The sequence below is a fragment of the Chondrus crispus genome, genomic scaffold (assembly GCF_000350225.1).
Source record: "Chondrus crispus Stackhouse genomic scaffold, scaffold_33, whole genome shotgun sequence".
NCBI classification, from domain to species: Eukaryota; Rhodophyta; class Florideophyceae; order Gigartinales; family Gigartinaceae; genus Chondrus; species Chondrus crispus.
The window spans coordinates 238,264-252,955 of NW_005179241.1; the positions used below are offsets into that span (position 1 = coordinate 238,264).

The following is a 14,692-nucleotide window of genomic DNA, read 5'->3' on the forward strand; positions in this document are numbered from 1 at the left end:
CCCGATCTGTCGCCGCAGTCGGCGCGCGCGCTCGCCGTCGATCCCGCAGCCTGCCCGAAGGAGATCTTCGTCCCCACAAGCCCGCGGTGCGTGCGCCTCGCGTGCGGCGCGTTTCCCCTCTCCATCGCGCTCGCGAAGAAGTACGCCATGCCGCTCGGCGCGGTCGTGCAGCCGCTCGCTTCGGTGGAGCAAGTCCCGGTCGTTAACTTTGGGAATGCTGGGATTATTCGCTGCAGGAGATGCAGGTCGTATATTAACTTTTCGTGCGCGTTCAGAGATGGCGGGAGGAGGTGGTTGTGCAGTATGTGCGCGTATAGTAATGACGTCCCGAGTGACTACTTCGCCCCGCTGGATCAGTATGGCAAGCGCCGGGACGCCGCGGAGAGGCCGGAGCTGCATCGTGGGACCGTCGAGTTTGTCGCCCCGGCAGAGTATATGGTCCGTCCGCCGATGCCGCCAGTCTATTTGTTCGTGCTCGAGGTCACCCCGGCTGCCGCTAATTCGGGGGCGCTGGAGGCCGCCGTAGCGGGGATTAAGCGCTCGATCGATTCCATGCCGAGCGAGGGGCGTACGCGCGTCGGTGTCATTACGTTTGATGCGTCTGTGCACTTTTATGCATTGCGACCTGGGGACTCAGCGGAGCCGTCTGTGTCCATTGTGTCGGATATCTCGGATATGTTTCTGCCGACGCCTGCGAGCATTCTCGGGCAGCTGGATGATTGTCGGCCTTGTTTCGAACGAGCTCTGGACATGATTGCGAGCACAGCTGCCAACACGAAGGGGCTGATGTCTGGAGCGTCGTGCCTGGGTGCAGCCTTAAAAGGTGCGCAACACGCCATGGAGTACGTGGGAGGGAAAATGATTGTTCTAGCGGCGTCCAGGCCAACTGCAGGTCCTGGTACGTTGCGTGAGCGGGGAGACAATTCTCTGCTGGGGACAGATAGGGAGCGCGCTGTGCTGCGTCCAGATTCCTCCATTTACCGCCAGATGGCAGTGACTATGTCAAAGTGCCAAATTGCGTGCGATCTGTTTCTCTGCCCACCCCCGTCAGGCCACTACATGGATGTCGCGACGCTCTCTCAGCTCTCAAAGCATACCGGCGGAGAATTGTTTCATTGCCCTAACTTTGACGCACCAAAAGATGCTCCACGTATACAACTCGCCGTGAACAGGGTCCTGGCGCGTGAAACGGGTCTTGAAGCAGTCATGCGCATCAGAGCGACGAAAAGCGTGAGATGCTCTCGTTTCAGTGGTCGCTTTTTCGTGCGATCAACGGATTTGTTGGCGATGCCGAGTGTCGACTCGGACAAAGCATATGCCGTCCAGTTTAACTTTGATGAGAGCAGCTTAGGCGACCTGCCTTTCTGTTTGCAAGTTGCCCTATTGTATACTACTACGAGCGGGGAGCGGAGGATTCGAGTGCACACGGTGACAGCTCCGGTGACGAATTCTTTGGTCGATATGTTTATGCGAGTTGACGCCCCCGCAACAGCAAACATCTTCGCACGCGAAGCAGCTGATGGGATGAAGGATCGCAAGCTGGATGAGTTGAAAACGAACCTCACCGAGAAGGTCGTGCAGTCGTTGGCAAAGTATCGAGAAGTTTGCCAGACCCAGTACCCAGCCGTTGTCGGTAATACCCAATTACTACTTCCAGATTCAATGAATCTGTTGCCACTGTACATGCATGGTCTCGCGAAATCACCCGTACTAAGCCGAGATGCTTGTGGGGCTTTCTTGTACAAGTTTGACGACAAATCTGCCCTTGTGCAAGATGTCCAGGTGATGAACGTCGCCGAAACCAGCGCATTACTGTATCCGACCATCATTCCAGTCTATGGAGCCTCTCTTCCTGATGAGAAACAAGCAAAATACCCCGATGGAGCTCCGGCAACCGTTGCTTCCTTGAAATCTGATTCAGGGGCGGTCATCGATGATGGAAGAAGCATCATCTTATGGATGGGAGCGGCTGTCATACAGCGATTTACGACCGAGCTTCTCGGAAGTAATGTGACTGGTCCTGTTGATCCACGATTCCTTGCAGTTGAGCTGATGCGAAGAGGGAACACGGCAAAGGGAGCAATAGCTCACGTATATAGAACAATTAGCATGGTCCGAGCTGCGCGAAAAGCGTCACTGCCGTTCCACGTTGTCCCTGCTGGGGATCAGCGCATGCAACCACGGGTCGAAGCGCTAATGACAGAAGACCGCACAGCGGCTTCGGTCAATTATAGAGAATTCCTCTTGGAGATCCAGAGAAGGGTTTCCCAAGCTGCATCACGAAAGTAAATCTTTCGGCTACAGTATGCATTGCTTTTCCTGTATTGTACAGGCAGGTAGGGGGCCTGACTTTCTCATCTAATGCTGGGCCCCCAATCATTGATAAGGATGGATGGCCGCCGGGCGCCACAGGTAGACGAAGCATCTTGCTAAGTTGAGGTCTGTAGCACAATCCGAAATCATGGTGGCATGACTTCGCGTTCCACTGGCGGCAGGTAACGGGTGTGTAGTTCATGCCAGTTGAAAGAGATGTGGTGGGTTTGTGTCCTGACTGACTGACTACTCAGTAACTATTTAAGTTGTAGCCGAATAGATGGACTCAAAGAGTAAAGAGCTTTAGCCCCAAATTTTTAGCGCGCGTAAAGTACAGATAACGTCGTTTCTAGACTAAATCGATTCTTGGTGCAATGCAAAATGCTAGTATCTTAGGCGTCCTTCTTAGATTCGGTCGTGATCGTAGAGGCGATATCTTCATCAGGCTTTGAGTCATCCCCCACGAGGTTTCCAACGACAGGATATTTGGATTCATACTTTTGGTACCATTGCATGTGTGTATCTTTCTCACTCTCTGTCAATTTGTCGAGATCACCGTATACCTTAGCAGCGTCGGTGCTACTTTTCGCGAGACCATGGGTTGCGTTTTTTCCTGCAAATACATGATACGGGCCTCCGGGACCATAAAAGTCAGACCCTCCACTCACATCGAAAACAGTCACGCTGGAGCCGAAGGGGTCCTTCACGGCGATGTACAGAGGCTTGTCATCCTCTCCAGTGGCATCTTTCAACTGCGACTCGGTTACCACGCCACTTTGAGTCGCAGCGGACGACTGCATCTCGGATTCACTGCCACTGCCTGCCGCAGGCTTGGTCACAGACTTGAGGATAGCTCTAAGCACAAAGGCGATAAGAATGCCGACAGTCGCTGCAGCTACGATGAAACCTCTGCAGTGTTTGAAATATGAAGAGCACACGCGAGTAGGAAATATCGGAGGCGGAAGAAAACTTTAGTCGTTGCTGGGGTGAGGATCGTATGAGAGCGCAGCGTGAAAACAGGCCTACTTACCCCGTGCCGACGGTGATTTCTGGTACGCTGTTTTTTGCTTCTTCAGACATTGTGAGTGTGTCGCGTAAGCAAAGAACTTGAAGCACCGAAACAAGTCGGGAGGAGGAATTAAGAGCGGCGCTCGGAAAGAAAAGCCGGCGGTATTTATGGCAGGGAGGCTGGGATCTGGTATGCAGCGTCTCGTAATCGTGGTCCTGTTGGGTCTGTGCTGTTCAGTAGGAAGAGCTGTATGGTGCTGAAAAAAAACCAAAATATTGATTGTACCCCCGCCAGTCTCTACAGTATACAGAGTAGATAAACATGTAAAGCTCCAACCAAGCATCGAGTTGGACCCTGCTAAAGGCAATCGGCGAAGGCACAGATCGGTGCAATGGATTGTGCAACGTATTCGAACCATGCACCACCGTACATACTGCCGGATAGGCTACGTGGAGGGAACGCAACGGGACCGCGCTTCCAGCGCAATCACGACATCAGGGATGTGACACTGAAGAGCGTGCAAAGGACCACTGCCCGCACACTGGCAGTAGACGTAGTGACCCAGCTGGACGCGTGCACATGTGACGTAGAGGACTCTGCCCGATTGGGCGGGAACCGAGTTTCCATCGGGGACGTACCAAGTGCGCGACGCGCTTAAAGAATACAGCCAGCTCGCCAACGCATGTAGTCACTATGATTGTATCACTGCTTGGTCATGACAGTGTTTGGACATATCCGGCTGGCGTCAGCACCTTCAGCTCAATACAGGGTGTCCAACGGCTCTGCAAAGGACAGCTATGCTAACGCGGTGTTATGGGCTAGCGCGCTTCGACCGGACCTGGGTCAGACACAACTTGTAGCTGTGTTTTCCATGTCTTTCCCCAGTGCAGCATCGCAAAACGAGCTGTCTGCAGAGTGAGCTGAGAAGTTTCGTCACTCCCGGGTCCGGTCGGCATCCTGCCAACTGGCAAGATGGTTATTTATGTAGGTACTGGGCTTCGCGAGTTCCGCAGGACCTCGATCGGGGGAAAAACACGCCGCGCCGAAAAAGACCGCGCGCACATGGCGTGCACATAGAGTGCACATGTGGTGTTTAGATTCGATTATTACCTCGGTTCAACTGGCTGCAAAGCTCCACGAGGAAAGGAGATGCGCAGCAATAGAGAACACGGGGTTGGATAGGGTGGTGCTTGAAAGTCGGAGGTAAGGCCGGGAGAGTGCCAGGGGTGGGGTCCTCTGGATCAAATACCCATTGTGAGAGCGGGCGGTCGCCCGCGCCAAAATCCCGTTTGGCTCAGTGATAAAATTAGAAATCCGATAGAGATCAGATCAGAACAATAGGCACACGACTACGTGTCTTGATGCTCACAAAAAAAGGGATGATTTTCGTAGTCAAAGATTTTGACCTTGTCCCCCTCCCAATCTCAGAATGACCCAACAAAAATTAGATCTCGGAAAGCCCACGAAGAACCAAAATTTTTACAAAACAAGAGTCTCTTTTTTCCCCCTCTTTTGGGTCATGTCCCCCTACCGATTGCAGCATTAAGCCTTTTTCTTTTTTGGGTGGTCTTTTATCGCATGCGATATACAACATGTGTTTACCTTAATACGTACCTTGTCGTATACCTTACATCTCTTTGTACAACAGCACCGAGACCTCTCCGGCAAACGCCTCCATCACGGCATCCGGCATCATATACCGAGCAGCCCCCTTTCCCACCCAGCGCGCTGCCTCGTCTACCGCTGCCTCAAACTCGTCGTTCGGGGCTTCGTACGCGCGCTGCTGCGTCGTCAGCCGTGAGCGCAGCTCGTCCAGGTAGGCCGCCGCCTCGCCGGCAAGGGACTATGCTGATAGCGGTTGGGAGCGTAGCACAGGGAGCGGGTGGCAGTGACAGATATGCGAATGTGGGGAAGGAGCGCATGTGGAGGACGGATATTCTACAGAGAGAGGGGAGAGGAAGGGGATAGTGCGTAGGATCGTGTACAGCTGAGTGTAGGTAGAGGGTGTAATAGGGGTGAGGAAGAGAGGACGCGAGCCTTGAGAGAGGAGAGTGCCTTGGAAACCGGGTATGAAGATGAGGGGATGAAAGATAGGAGACGGGGAAGACGTGGCGGGGGGGGGGTGGGACATGGTTGGAAGGAAGCGTAGTTTGAGGAGCTTGCGAAAGGCTTGCTTTGTCAGTGCCGGGCGGGGGGTTTGAGCGGTGGAGGTGAGCACGAGGGTTGCCAAGATGGCGAGTACAAGCGCCAGGTTGTGATGCGGTGGGATCATGTTTTCGAAGCGTCCATATCGGAGCAATGGCCGGCTTGTTTCCCGAGGATGAAGCGGGTGGATGGAATCATGCGGATGGATGCGGGGCGGGTGGATGGGGATGGAAGAGGTTTGGAGGGAGCTGCGGGGCGCGGGTGTGAGGGGTCTGTTAAAGAATAGGTTCGCGGGCGGGAGCGGACACATTTGAGACAGAACGAGACTGTCTCTCATGGTGCGGTTGGGCATCTCAAGTCACTGTACGGCACTTGCAGTCGGCACGAAATAGGTGACAATGCAGAGGCCAAGGAGACCTTGAGTTAATTTAGGAGGAAAGTGGCACGTTATCATCTGAGGGTCAAGAAAATTGTGCGAAGTATGAAAAAATGCCGCATACGATGTAGACTAAAGTTACAAAATTTGTTGCCATTGTGACGTTATGGACCGATTCAGTTATCGGACCAACCCCTGTTTATTGAGACAGCCCTGTCGCAGGAAATACTGCCCTACGACGGAATCTGTTTATATCAATACAAACGTCTCGGCGTTGCGGTTCCAACCGGCTTGGTTTCATATCTTAAGTCAGTCTGAAACTGGAGTTATGCTAAAGAAACCCGAAAGGCCCAAAAAAATTTGTCACGAAAGCCGCGCACAGGGTTAGGGTCTGTGAGTGAAGTGCCATCACCACGCATGAGTGGGCGATGACCAGACACAATTTAACCAAAAATTAAGAAATTTTACGCACGCCGGGATTCGAACCCGGAATCTCCTCCTCCGGAGAGAGGCGCCGTATCCATTTGGCCACGAGCGCAAGGGAAGTTGCGGACTTTGCTAGTCTTTCGTCCCATATTTATAGAACAGCATGTGTTATCTTTCGCCACACTAATTTCGGCGGCGATTTCTCTCTCCTATGCATGAAGCCGTCAACCTTGTCTCGTTCGTCATCAATGCGGCATCGGCGGCTTTGACTACGCCCAGGGCGAGCGACGCCGGAAACTCGAGCTTCAGCGGGGCCGAAAATTCCCGCGCCAGCACTGCATCCGCTCTCCGCGACGCTGCTGCCGCTCAGGTCTTCCCCGCCCAACCTCCTTCGCACTCCTCCCGCCTCACTTCGCCGCTCCCGCCCGCGCGTGGCTGGGCCACCATTGCTGCTGCCCTGCCTCGTCCCCTTCCTCACTCCATCCTGCATCTAAGCGCTGCGCGCGGCTCGCTGCCTCCCACTTTCGCTGAACAGCCGGCATCTTCCAATTCTCCGTTTGTCGCGCCTCGCCCGCTCCTGCAATTGCCACGTGTCCAGGCACGACCCGGACCTTTCCTCATCATTCTCGCTGTCGCCCGCGCTGCACTCGCAGCTCCTACGTCAGTCTCGCAAGCCACACTCGTGGAAGCCCTTGCTCTCGCCCGCACGGTCGGCACTTCGATCCGCTTAGACCGTCGCACCGGCGAGCCTCTTGTCGGGTAAGCGGAAGTCAAGAATAAAATAGGTCGAATACTGTCCTCATATGAGGATAAATGTCCTCACATGAGGACAATGGTCCGATAGACACTAGTGATGCGTGCATTCGCATCTCAGACCTGAGCTTGCACTTCACCGGCCGGCACTCAATCGGTCATTGCCCCAATTGCCTACAAGCCCTCCGTCATCGATGACCCTGACACCATGGCGTTCCGCAGCTCATGCTCTTTCGGTACTGGGAGTCGGCATTCGGCAACACCTCCGCTGTGCCATCTAGTCGAGTGTCGCATACGCTACCTTTTCTCGCGAGTCGGCCTTTGTCGCGGACGCCTCTTATGCGACACAAGTATGATCTCAGTGTTTGCCGCCTGAGGGAGTAAGCGACTCCGGAACGGTGTGATAGTGAAGGACAGCCATACTCTCCCTTCCCAAGAGCTTCGCTATGTCACCTCCAACCAGACACCCGATCCAGCCTCTGGTCACTTCCCCTTGATGCTGACATCAGCGTGAACAAGTTCGTGCGCTAATGTTTGTCAAGAGTGACACGGCGTGCTCATGCGGGGGGTGGCACTTGCTATATTCCTGGTATGCATGGGGGCAAGACAATTCGGCATCATTTTACCCGACGGAAGCTCCTTTTTTGGTTAATGATGACGAGGTGCTAGCTTCGCTGGATATGTGTTCTTTCAACCAATCATTACGCCATCTCCGCGAGTTGACTGATCATCGACTTATGATTGGTTGCGTTACCTCCACCCCATTGGTGCATCTTGTCCACCTATAGAATTGCCATCCAGTGCGTCTGCATTCACCGTTTCAACCAAGTATGGTTTCGCCCCGCCGTTCATCTTCACCTGCCCTCCTCCTCCCTGCCCTTCCCCCTAACCGACCGGCGTTACTTCCCCGTGTCCCTTTTCCGGCTCTCTTGTTCCATATCTTCCGCGAATGCACCCCCGCCTTCCGGCTTTGTAAATGCAACTCGTCCTGCTCTACCTGCTTTACTCCTATTAACAAACCTCTTACCCAGCAGACCCTCTTGCTCAGCTACACTCCCGACTCTCCCTACTCCGATGTCCAAACCCATGAACATATCAAATCTTCCACCGGCGGCCCGCAACGCTATTGCCACAGTGCGCCGCGTACGCAAGCTTTCGGCTCCGTATCTTCCAACAATCTGTCGCGTCCTCCTCGTCTCCACTTTCGTCGAAGATGGCGTCCGTATCCTTTTCGAGATGCGCCACCAAGTCGACTTCTTGACACACGAGTACATGCTTCCTGGCTTCATTGCCACCTTTATGCTGCTCATCAACATTGTTGTCTCGTTTCTGGCTGTTGTCTTCATCCTTGGGCGAAAGAAGATCGCAAGAGGTGCTTACGAAAACTACGCTGCGTACGCTCTCATCGCATGCATCGCGTACCAACAAATCCTCTACGGCAGACATTCTCCGATCGGCTCGGGTAATGTGGGCTTCCTAGTCAGAAACCTGTGCTTGTCGGGCAGTTTGTTGCTCATCACATGCCAGACTCGTATGGCCTCCGGTCGAAGCGCCCTGCCAATGGGTTTGCTCGATGGTCAAACTGACAAGAAGACAACAGTTTCATATCTCCAGCTCGCCTCCCGCATCCTGCTCGTCTTGCTCGCTATTGAATTCTCTTTCACTATGGGGACCGTAGGCACTGTGCTTACTCTACCTGTCATCCTTGCTGTGCTCGTCGGATATCAACTGGAGATCTCTGGCGGTATATTATTAATCCTCTACCTCGCCCACAATATCATCCAATCCGCCTTCTGGTCTGTTTCGGGCTCCTACGTCTCGCAGATCATGCAATACGAGTACGTCAATCCTCACTTCGTCAGTCTGCGAACCGCCTACGTTATATCAAAATGCTACACATGCATGTCATCCCTTGCGGAGTCCCAGTGCGACAAAATCGGCCACCACACTTGTTAGATTCTAACCGTTTACCTGAATTCCCATTTTGCGCCTTGCCCTGTATGTCTATTTCTTCTCAGGTTTTTCCAAACTGTTTCGATAATGGGCGGATTACTGCTCTTGATACTAACTGGACCCGGTGAATTCTCGGTTGACGAGTTGCGGAGTCGAAAAGCTTTCTAACGCGGTCCTCCATCGTCGAACCTTTAATAGAGTAGAGGAACTGCAGGCGTTCATCGGCAGTATGACGATTAGTTTGCGGAAACGACGAGGTGATTAAAATGTGTACATTCAACAGCCTGCTGTCCACCTCTGTATTAGGGGCGATCTCTAAACTGCATTCCGTGATTCCAAACTACCCTCGACGCGATGGGCCAAGATAACTTGTCTCTTCCTGGCCATCTCCGCTTCACAAGACTTACCAAATGTCGTGAACGGGGCGAGTCAGTCAATCGCGATGACCTCATCCTTCGATGTTACGACCCGTTTTTGTGGCGAATCTGGCAGTTGCGCAGCGATCGGGTCTAGCCGCTGTCGCTTTCGTGCTGGGATCGCAGTCCTAGCACTTTCGCCGTAATTTTCTTTCCTTGGGGTTCGGTTTGAATGTTGCATGACTGCCGTTTGGCCTGTAGTTTCTTTTCCTGGAGCTGTATCGCCATTCTTGAGTGGATTGGCTACTAGGACACCCTTGTACAGCTTTCCGTTAATGATCACCGACACAAAGTACCCGAAGTCCGTAGCTTCAATTATACGTCCCGAAAGAGGTGTTCCTTTTGGAATTGATGAAGGTCCCATCAATGGCATACTCGGGTCAGGTTCTCCCTTCTCACCGCCATTCTCAGCGGAATAGCCCTTTCCTCGGCGCCCTGATTTGCCCCCGGCTGCCACGCCAGCTGCCTCTGGGCCGAAATCTGTTGCTCGCAATCCGATAGATTTCAAGTTTGGCAACAGCCTTGCCACTTCTAATCCTTCCTTGATATGACCCATCCCGTCACATCCCCCAAAGAGATATATATTGCTACCCGCCCGAACGAGTCCGTGAAGTATTCGGCCGTTGCTCGGATGTATGCCGTTTGCGATTAGTCGCGTTGTTTGCATTGCATCGAAATCTATAAGGAAAAATGTGGAAGGTGCTAGCAGTTCTTCGCTGTGTAAAATCCCTCCCCACATGAGCACCTGAGTCTTTTCTGTGGGCAACGCTATTACGCTTGGGCCGGCACATAATGGCAGCCTGTTCTCTGGCTTTCCCCTCGCGGCTTCCAAGGTCAGTTTCCGCCATTTCCATGTTCCCGCCTTTCTGCCTGACGGCACAAATAACCAAGTATCATTCAGAAGTGCGACACCACCGTCACCTCCGTAGATCATCATGCCGTTTAGTCCCGGGAGCCACAGGGCAACGTGCGATTCTCGTTGACTTGGGAAACTCTGGTGCCATGACGCAGGCGAACTCGGATGCAAATCTGTCCCAGCAACAACTTGATCCTTTCCAGAAGCATCTTTCACAACAATTGGCAAGCATTCCCATTGCCAATCCCTAATTCGCAGTCTATACACAGCGCTGTGCAGATGCTCGCCATTTCCAAATCCACCGAATATATATATGGCTGGCACTTGGCCTAAACCGTTTCCGAAGACTGCTGTGTGACAGCTGCGGGCGGGAATCTGCGTCTTCTCATCCTTTATTTCCCGCCATGAATGGTCGCGAATGTCAAAGGCCCAAACATCCCGAGACGGCCTCTGCTTTGTTGGGGACTCTCTCGTCACAGAATCACCGAACATGACCACCATTGCCGTTGACGATATTGCAGTTGCTGAATGCAAAATGCGAGGCGCCGGTGAAGGGCCATCCTTGTACCTAATACGGCGCCATTCCATGCGGTCAACATGGCAAGACCACATGTCGTTCAGCGCTTCCCCACGGTCGTTTTCCCCACCGAAAACAAGAACCAGAGAGGAGTCCAGAAGACGGGTCATGGAATGCCCCTTTCGAAGCGAAGGCGTGCTTCCGAGCGTTTTCTGCGTGCCCAACCACTCCATGACACAAAGTTGTTCTAATGCTTGCTTGTTTTGTGAAGATGGCTTCCTTACTTCTCTGTTGAGTTGCCGTGCAATGAGCGTGAACTCAAATCAATTTTTTTTGCACTGTTAGAAGCACCTCTAGCGAAGGCCACTTTTGGCACCCAAAGATCGCAGTGGTACCCTTGCTTGTTCAAGCAAGGGCTTCAAGAAGCTGAGCGGAACTTTCCTGCGACAAAAAAGATGACAATACCAGGATCAAAAACAGAGTGGCTCGTGGGCCTTTATTTCTTCTTATGTTCAAGACAGCAATGACCTTTTTTGGTGGGAACAGTTGCGCGTTGGCCGAGCTTATCAAAAATAACGGCATTCCTAAATTATTACAAGAAAACACTCCATAATTTCTTCCAGAGAGCGATGTAGGGGGGGGCTCCTCAATAGTTCGCAAGTCAATAGTTCGCTTGGTCAATAGTTCGCCTTTCGGACAGTGTCACGCCTTTTCAGACGTGTACACGTGTACTCGCAGAGACCGTTGTGGTCGCCACCGCCCTCCGTAAAACTGTCAGCAAGGCGAGCATAATAGTTCGTTCTGTCAATAGTTCGTATCTGTGGGTCCTGGCAAGGGGGCGAACTATTGAGGGGTACCTACTGTACTCTACAGTACAGTGGACCCTACTCATTAGTGCCGCCCCGTGCGAGACCCCAAAAATGGCACTATTGGGAGACGGCATTAATAGTTGACGTCGTCACATCTATTTTCATGCACTCGGTAATTAACGTCTGCATGCTCCGCGTTGGGTCTCTATCGTGTTTTGCAGTGAGAAACGCGCGCTTTGCCGACCTCAGATACGATACAGCGTCTGAACCTTGGCATTCAGTCGCCAAAACTTCCAGCTCTCCAAACAATTCCGTGATCTCAACGACAGAGGGTACAGTCCTTCTCTCGCTCGCGTCCTCTGCGCTCCCATCTTCATCACTTGATAGCGCGTTGCTTTTTTTATTTCCGGAACCGGATCCATAAGGAGGACAAGCTAAGGTCTGTGAACGCTATTCGGTGAATAGGATCGGGCTTAGAAGCCGCTTTCACATGTTTTCACGCGCGATAGACAGACGGCAGCATAACACCCGGTCCCCTGACACGTGGCACTTTTCGTGTACGTGGGTCTGGCCGGCATTAATGGGAGGGTGGCACTAGCAAATGTGGCACTAATGGAAGTCCCCCCCCCCCCCCCCCTGTAGCTAAAAACAAGGCATGACTGTAGAAAGTTCAACATGAGCTCAAGCAACCAGAGTTGCGCCAAAGAAAAGGTTTAAAGGCGGCTCAAGCAACAGATCGCTCTGTCCCACATGCTGAGATTCGATACAGTCGTTCGTCAACTTCATTTTTCTCTTTCTTTCCAATGAAGACACTGAAAATCCAGAGTTCAAAATTGTTTGCGTTTTCCCTTGTTTTTGCAAAGTAGCAACTCCATTAACGCCAGTCTTTATCCGACATAAACCGATACGCTCTCTACGTGTACATGTACAGGTGTAACAAAACCTGATTTTCTAAATCAACTACTATTCGCTTTCTTTCGCGACCCACTCAAATTTTTCTGTACGGATATCAGAATCTAACGGTAGATTGCCTTCTCCCATACGAGGATCTGGATGAAAAAAGGATCGATGGGGGCGAATAGACTTCCTCGACGACGATTCCTGACGCGAGGATCTTTGATAATTTTTTCGGTACGGCTCCATGCGTAATATCGTACTTTCTGCACCACTGTTCGAATCGCACACTCAGCATGGAGCCCAGAAACTTAGCTTTCCATGCCTTCAGTTGAGTTGGGTTAAGCCAATGCGCCACGAAAGGAAGGGAGACTGCATAGTTATGCTTGGCACGGAGCGCATTGATAAACCTCTGCCAGATGGTGTTTTCCGCCTCCCCATCCATATCTGCTAAAAAAATAATGCGTGGCAGCACCGAGGTCTGATTGTTGTAGTACTGAATAATCCCACACAGGAACTCATTCAAGACGTCACGTATACGGGGTATGCACTCACCAGGCGGTAGCAAAAGAACTCTTTCCCGCATTCCTGCGACGCGTTCCAGTTTTTGCCTGAGGTCTTCGTAAACTGCTTTGCGATGTTCGATCGACAAAGAAGTCGGAAAGCTCACACCGTGCTCATTTAGGAACGGGAAAATTTGCGAATGCTCCACCTCGAATAGCACCAGCACGACGCTTTCGAATGTATCAAACCAGTCGAAGAACATCTCCGTATGCTTATGCGTGACTTCATATTTATACCGTAGCAAGACTTCGAGCATGTTATAAGCTTGGAGAATTTGCTTTCTGACGGCATTCTGAAAGAGAGCGAAAACATCAAAGATAGGTCCGAATTCTCCGTACGCGGCGGGGAGGATGACGGGGTGCCCGTGGGCATATTTGCGATCGGAATTTTTTTTGATTTTCTCGAACGGAGACAGGATGGAATCAGGAGTAATGACGATGTCAGGGACGGAGGCTCCCCGGTCTTCCGGCTGGGGGATAGTTAGTTCATTCGGCATGAAAACCTTATCTCTATGTACAAATGACTTTGATGATGCGTTGCGATGGCCCATCGAGCGGCGAAGCTTGAGTTTGGAAGAACGAAAGGATTTGGAGGATTTCGGCGATGCCTCCATGCTTTGATGAGGTATAGCAGATATGATGAAGAGTTTTTGTGTATCTGTGTTTTGTTCAAGTGGCAAAGGAGGGCGACAGCGGAGAGAGTTGCGGACAGCGTAGATAAGGAAGTTTGGGGGAGTCGAGAAATGTACTATCGCAAAGCCGTAAGCTGTAGTGTGCAAACGACATTATATCCCGAGTTGGGAGGAGAAAATTTACAGGTAGACGAAAATGAATGTGCACAAAAAGAAGTTTTGCCACGAGGGAGAATGCTAGAAAAGCATTGATAGTAGACAGGAAGTAGTGATGAAAGTCTAGTGATTGTGGATGTTTTGGGGCAGGGAGTTTGTGGTGACGAGAAGGTCTGAAATTTTCAAGTGTGGCGAGGGTTAGTAGATTGCGGTGAATTTGAGGGGCACATGTGGATGTATGTTGGAAAGGTGACGGGGCTGTACTGAAAGAGGAGAATTGCATGGCGCAGTGAAGCAAGAGCTGTGGGAGAGAGGACGAGGGAACGTATTTCGTGGCGGGCAGGGGATCAATCGCCTGAGAGGATCTGGAAAGGTTTGCTGCGGTGTGCGAAGTGGTGGATGTAAGAAATTGTCAAACGTATGCAATTGTAGACGCGCTGCAAGATCTTGCAGCGGATTGAAGTTGGGGGGGGGGCTGTGATCTGCGGTGATGCGGCAGTGTAGCTAGCCTGTATTTTCCACATTCGCTTTCAAATCAGCCATGCCAATGTCAAGCAACCCGGACATGAGTAGTTCCAGCTCCAGCTCGTTATAGATCCTAATGTCTTCGTAGGGAATGAGCTCGTAGAATCCCTTTTTTGAAGGCTTCAATCTGCTTCTCGATCGCCTTCGTCATACGCACTTCCGTCACCAAGCGTACATATATACATATTATATATGCTAGAAGGCGCAACTAAAATTTGCAAAGGCAGGGTTCATATGCTGACCCTCGAAAACTATTGCTTAAAACAAGCGATTTCATTAAATCATGTTTTTGCGCGCATTTGCGCACAAAAACTGCCAGATAATGCTGCAAAATGAAAAATCATCACTT

At 51.8% G+C, this 14,692-nt stretch overlaps 5 protein-coding genes; 3 read left to right on the plus strand and 2 right to left on the minus strand.

Moving 5' to 3' along the window:
* The window catches only part of CHC_T00009145001 (Protein transport protein Sec24-like), a 2,918-nt gene extending 291 nt beyond the window's left edge, over window positions 1-2,627 (plus strand). The window contains 2 exon segments of the mRNA XM_005717792.1: window positions 1-2,289; window positions 2,290-2,627. The exon segment at window positions 1-2,289 is cut by the window's left edge and continues 291 nt beyond it. Coding sequence (XP_005717849.1) covers window positions 1-2,289 — 2,289 coding nt within the window. The 3' untranslated portion in view covers window positions 2,290-2,627.
* A 3-nt stretch (window positions 2,628-2,630) lies between these two features.
* CHC_T00005974001 (hypothetical protein) lies at window positions 2,631-3,754 on the minus strand. Its single transcript, XM_005717793.1, has 4 exons — window positions 3,728-3,754; window positions 3,344-3,546; window positions 2,793-3,222; window positions 2,631-2,678 (listed from the first exon to the last, which is right to left on the minus strand). Exons 1-4 carry the CDS (start codon window positions 3,752-3,754, stop codon window positions 2,631-2,633), a joined length of 708 nt encoding a protein of 235 aa, XP_005717850.1.
* A 1,411-nt stretch (window positions 3,755-5,165) lies between these two features.
* Window positions 5,166-5,594, minus strand: CHC_T00005975001 (hypothetical protein). The gene has a single exon (XM_005717794.1). It carries the CDS (start codon window positions 5,592-5,594, stop codon window positions 5,166-5,168), a length of 429 nt encoding a protein of 142 aa, XP_005717851.1.
* Window positions 5,595-6,480: 886 nt separating this feature from the next.
* CHC_T00005976001 (hypothetical protein) lies at window positions 6,481-7,032 on the plus strand. The gene has a single exon (XM_005717795.1). It carries the CDS (start codon window positions 6,481-6,483, stop codon window positions 7,030-7,032), a length of 552 nt encoding a protein of 183 aa, XP_005717852.1.
* Window positions 7,033-7,927: 895 nt separating this feature from the next.
* Window positions 7,928-10,165, plus strand: CHC_T00005977001 (hypothetical protein). XM_005717796.1 is given in 4 exon segments: window positions 7,928-8,096; window positions 8,097-8,860; window positions 9,041-9,143; window positions 9,144-10,165. The coding sequence occupies 2 exon segments, from the start codon at window positions 8,097-8,099 to the stop codon at window positions 9,141-9,143; spliced, it is 867 nt and encodes a 288-aa protein (XP_005717853.1). The 5' UTR covers window positions 7,928-8,096; the 3' UTR covers window positions 9,144-10,165.
* The last annotated feature ends 4,527 nt before the right edge of the window (window positions 10,166-14,692 follow it).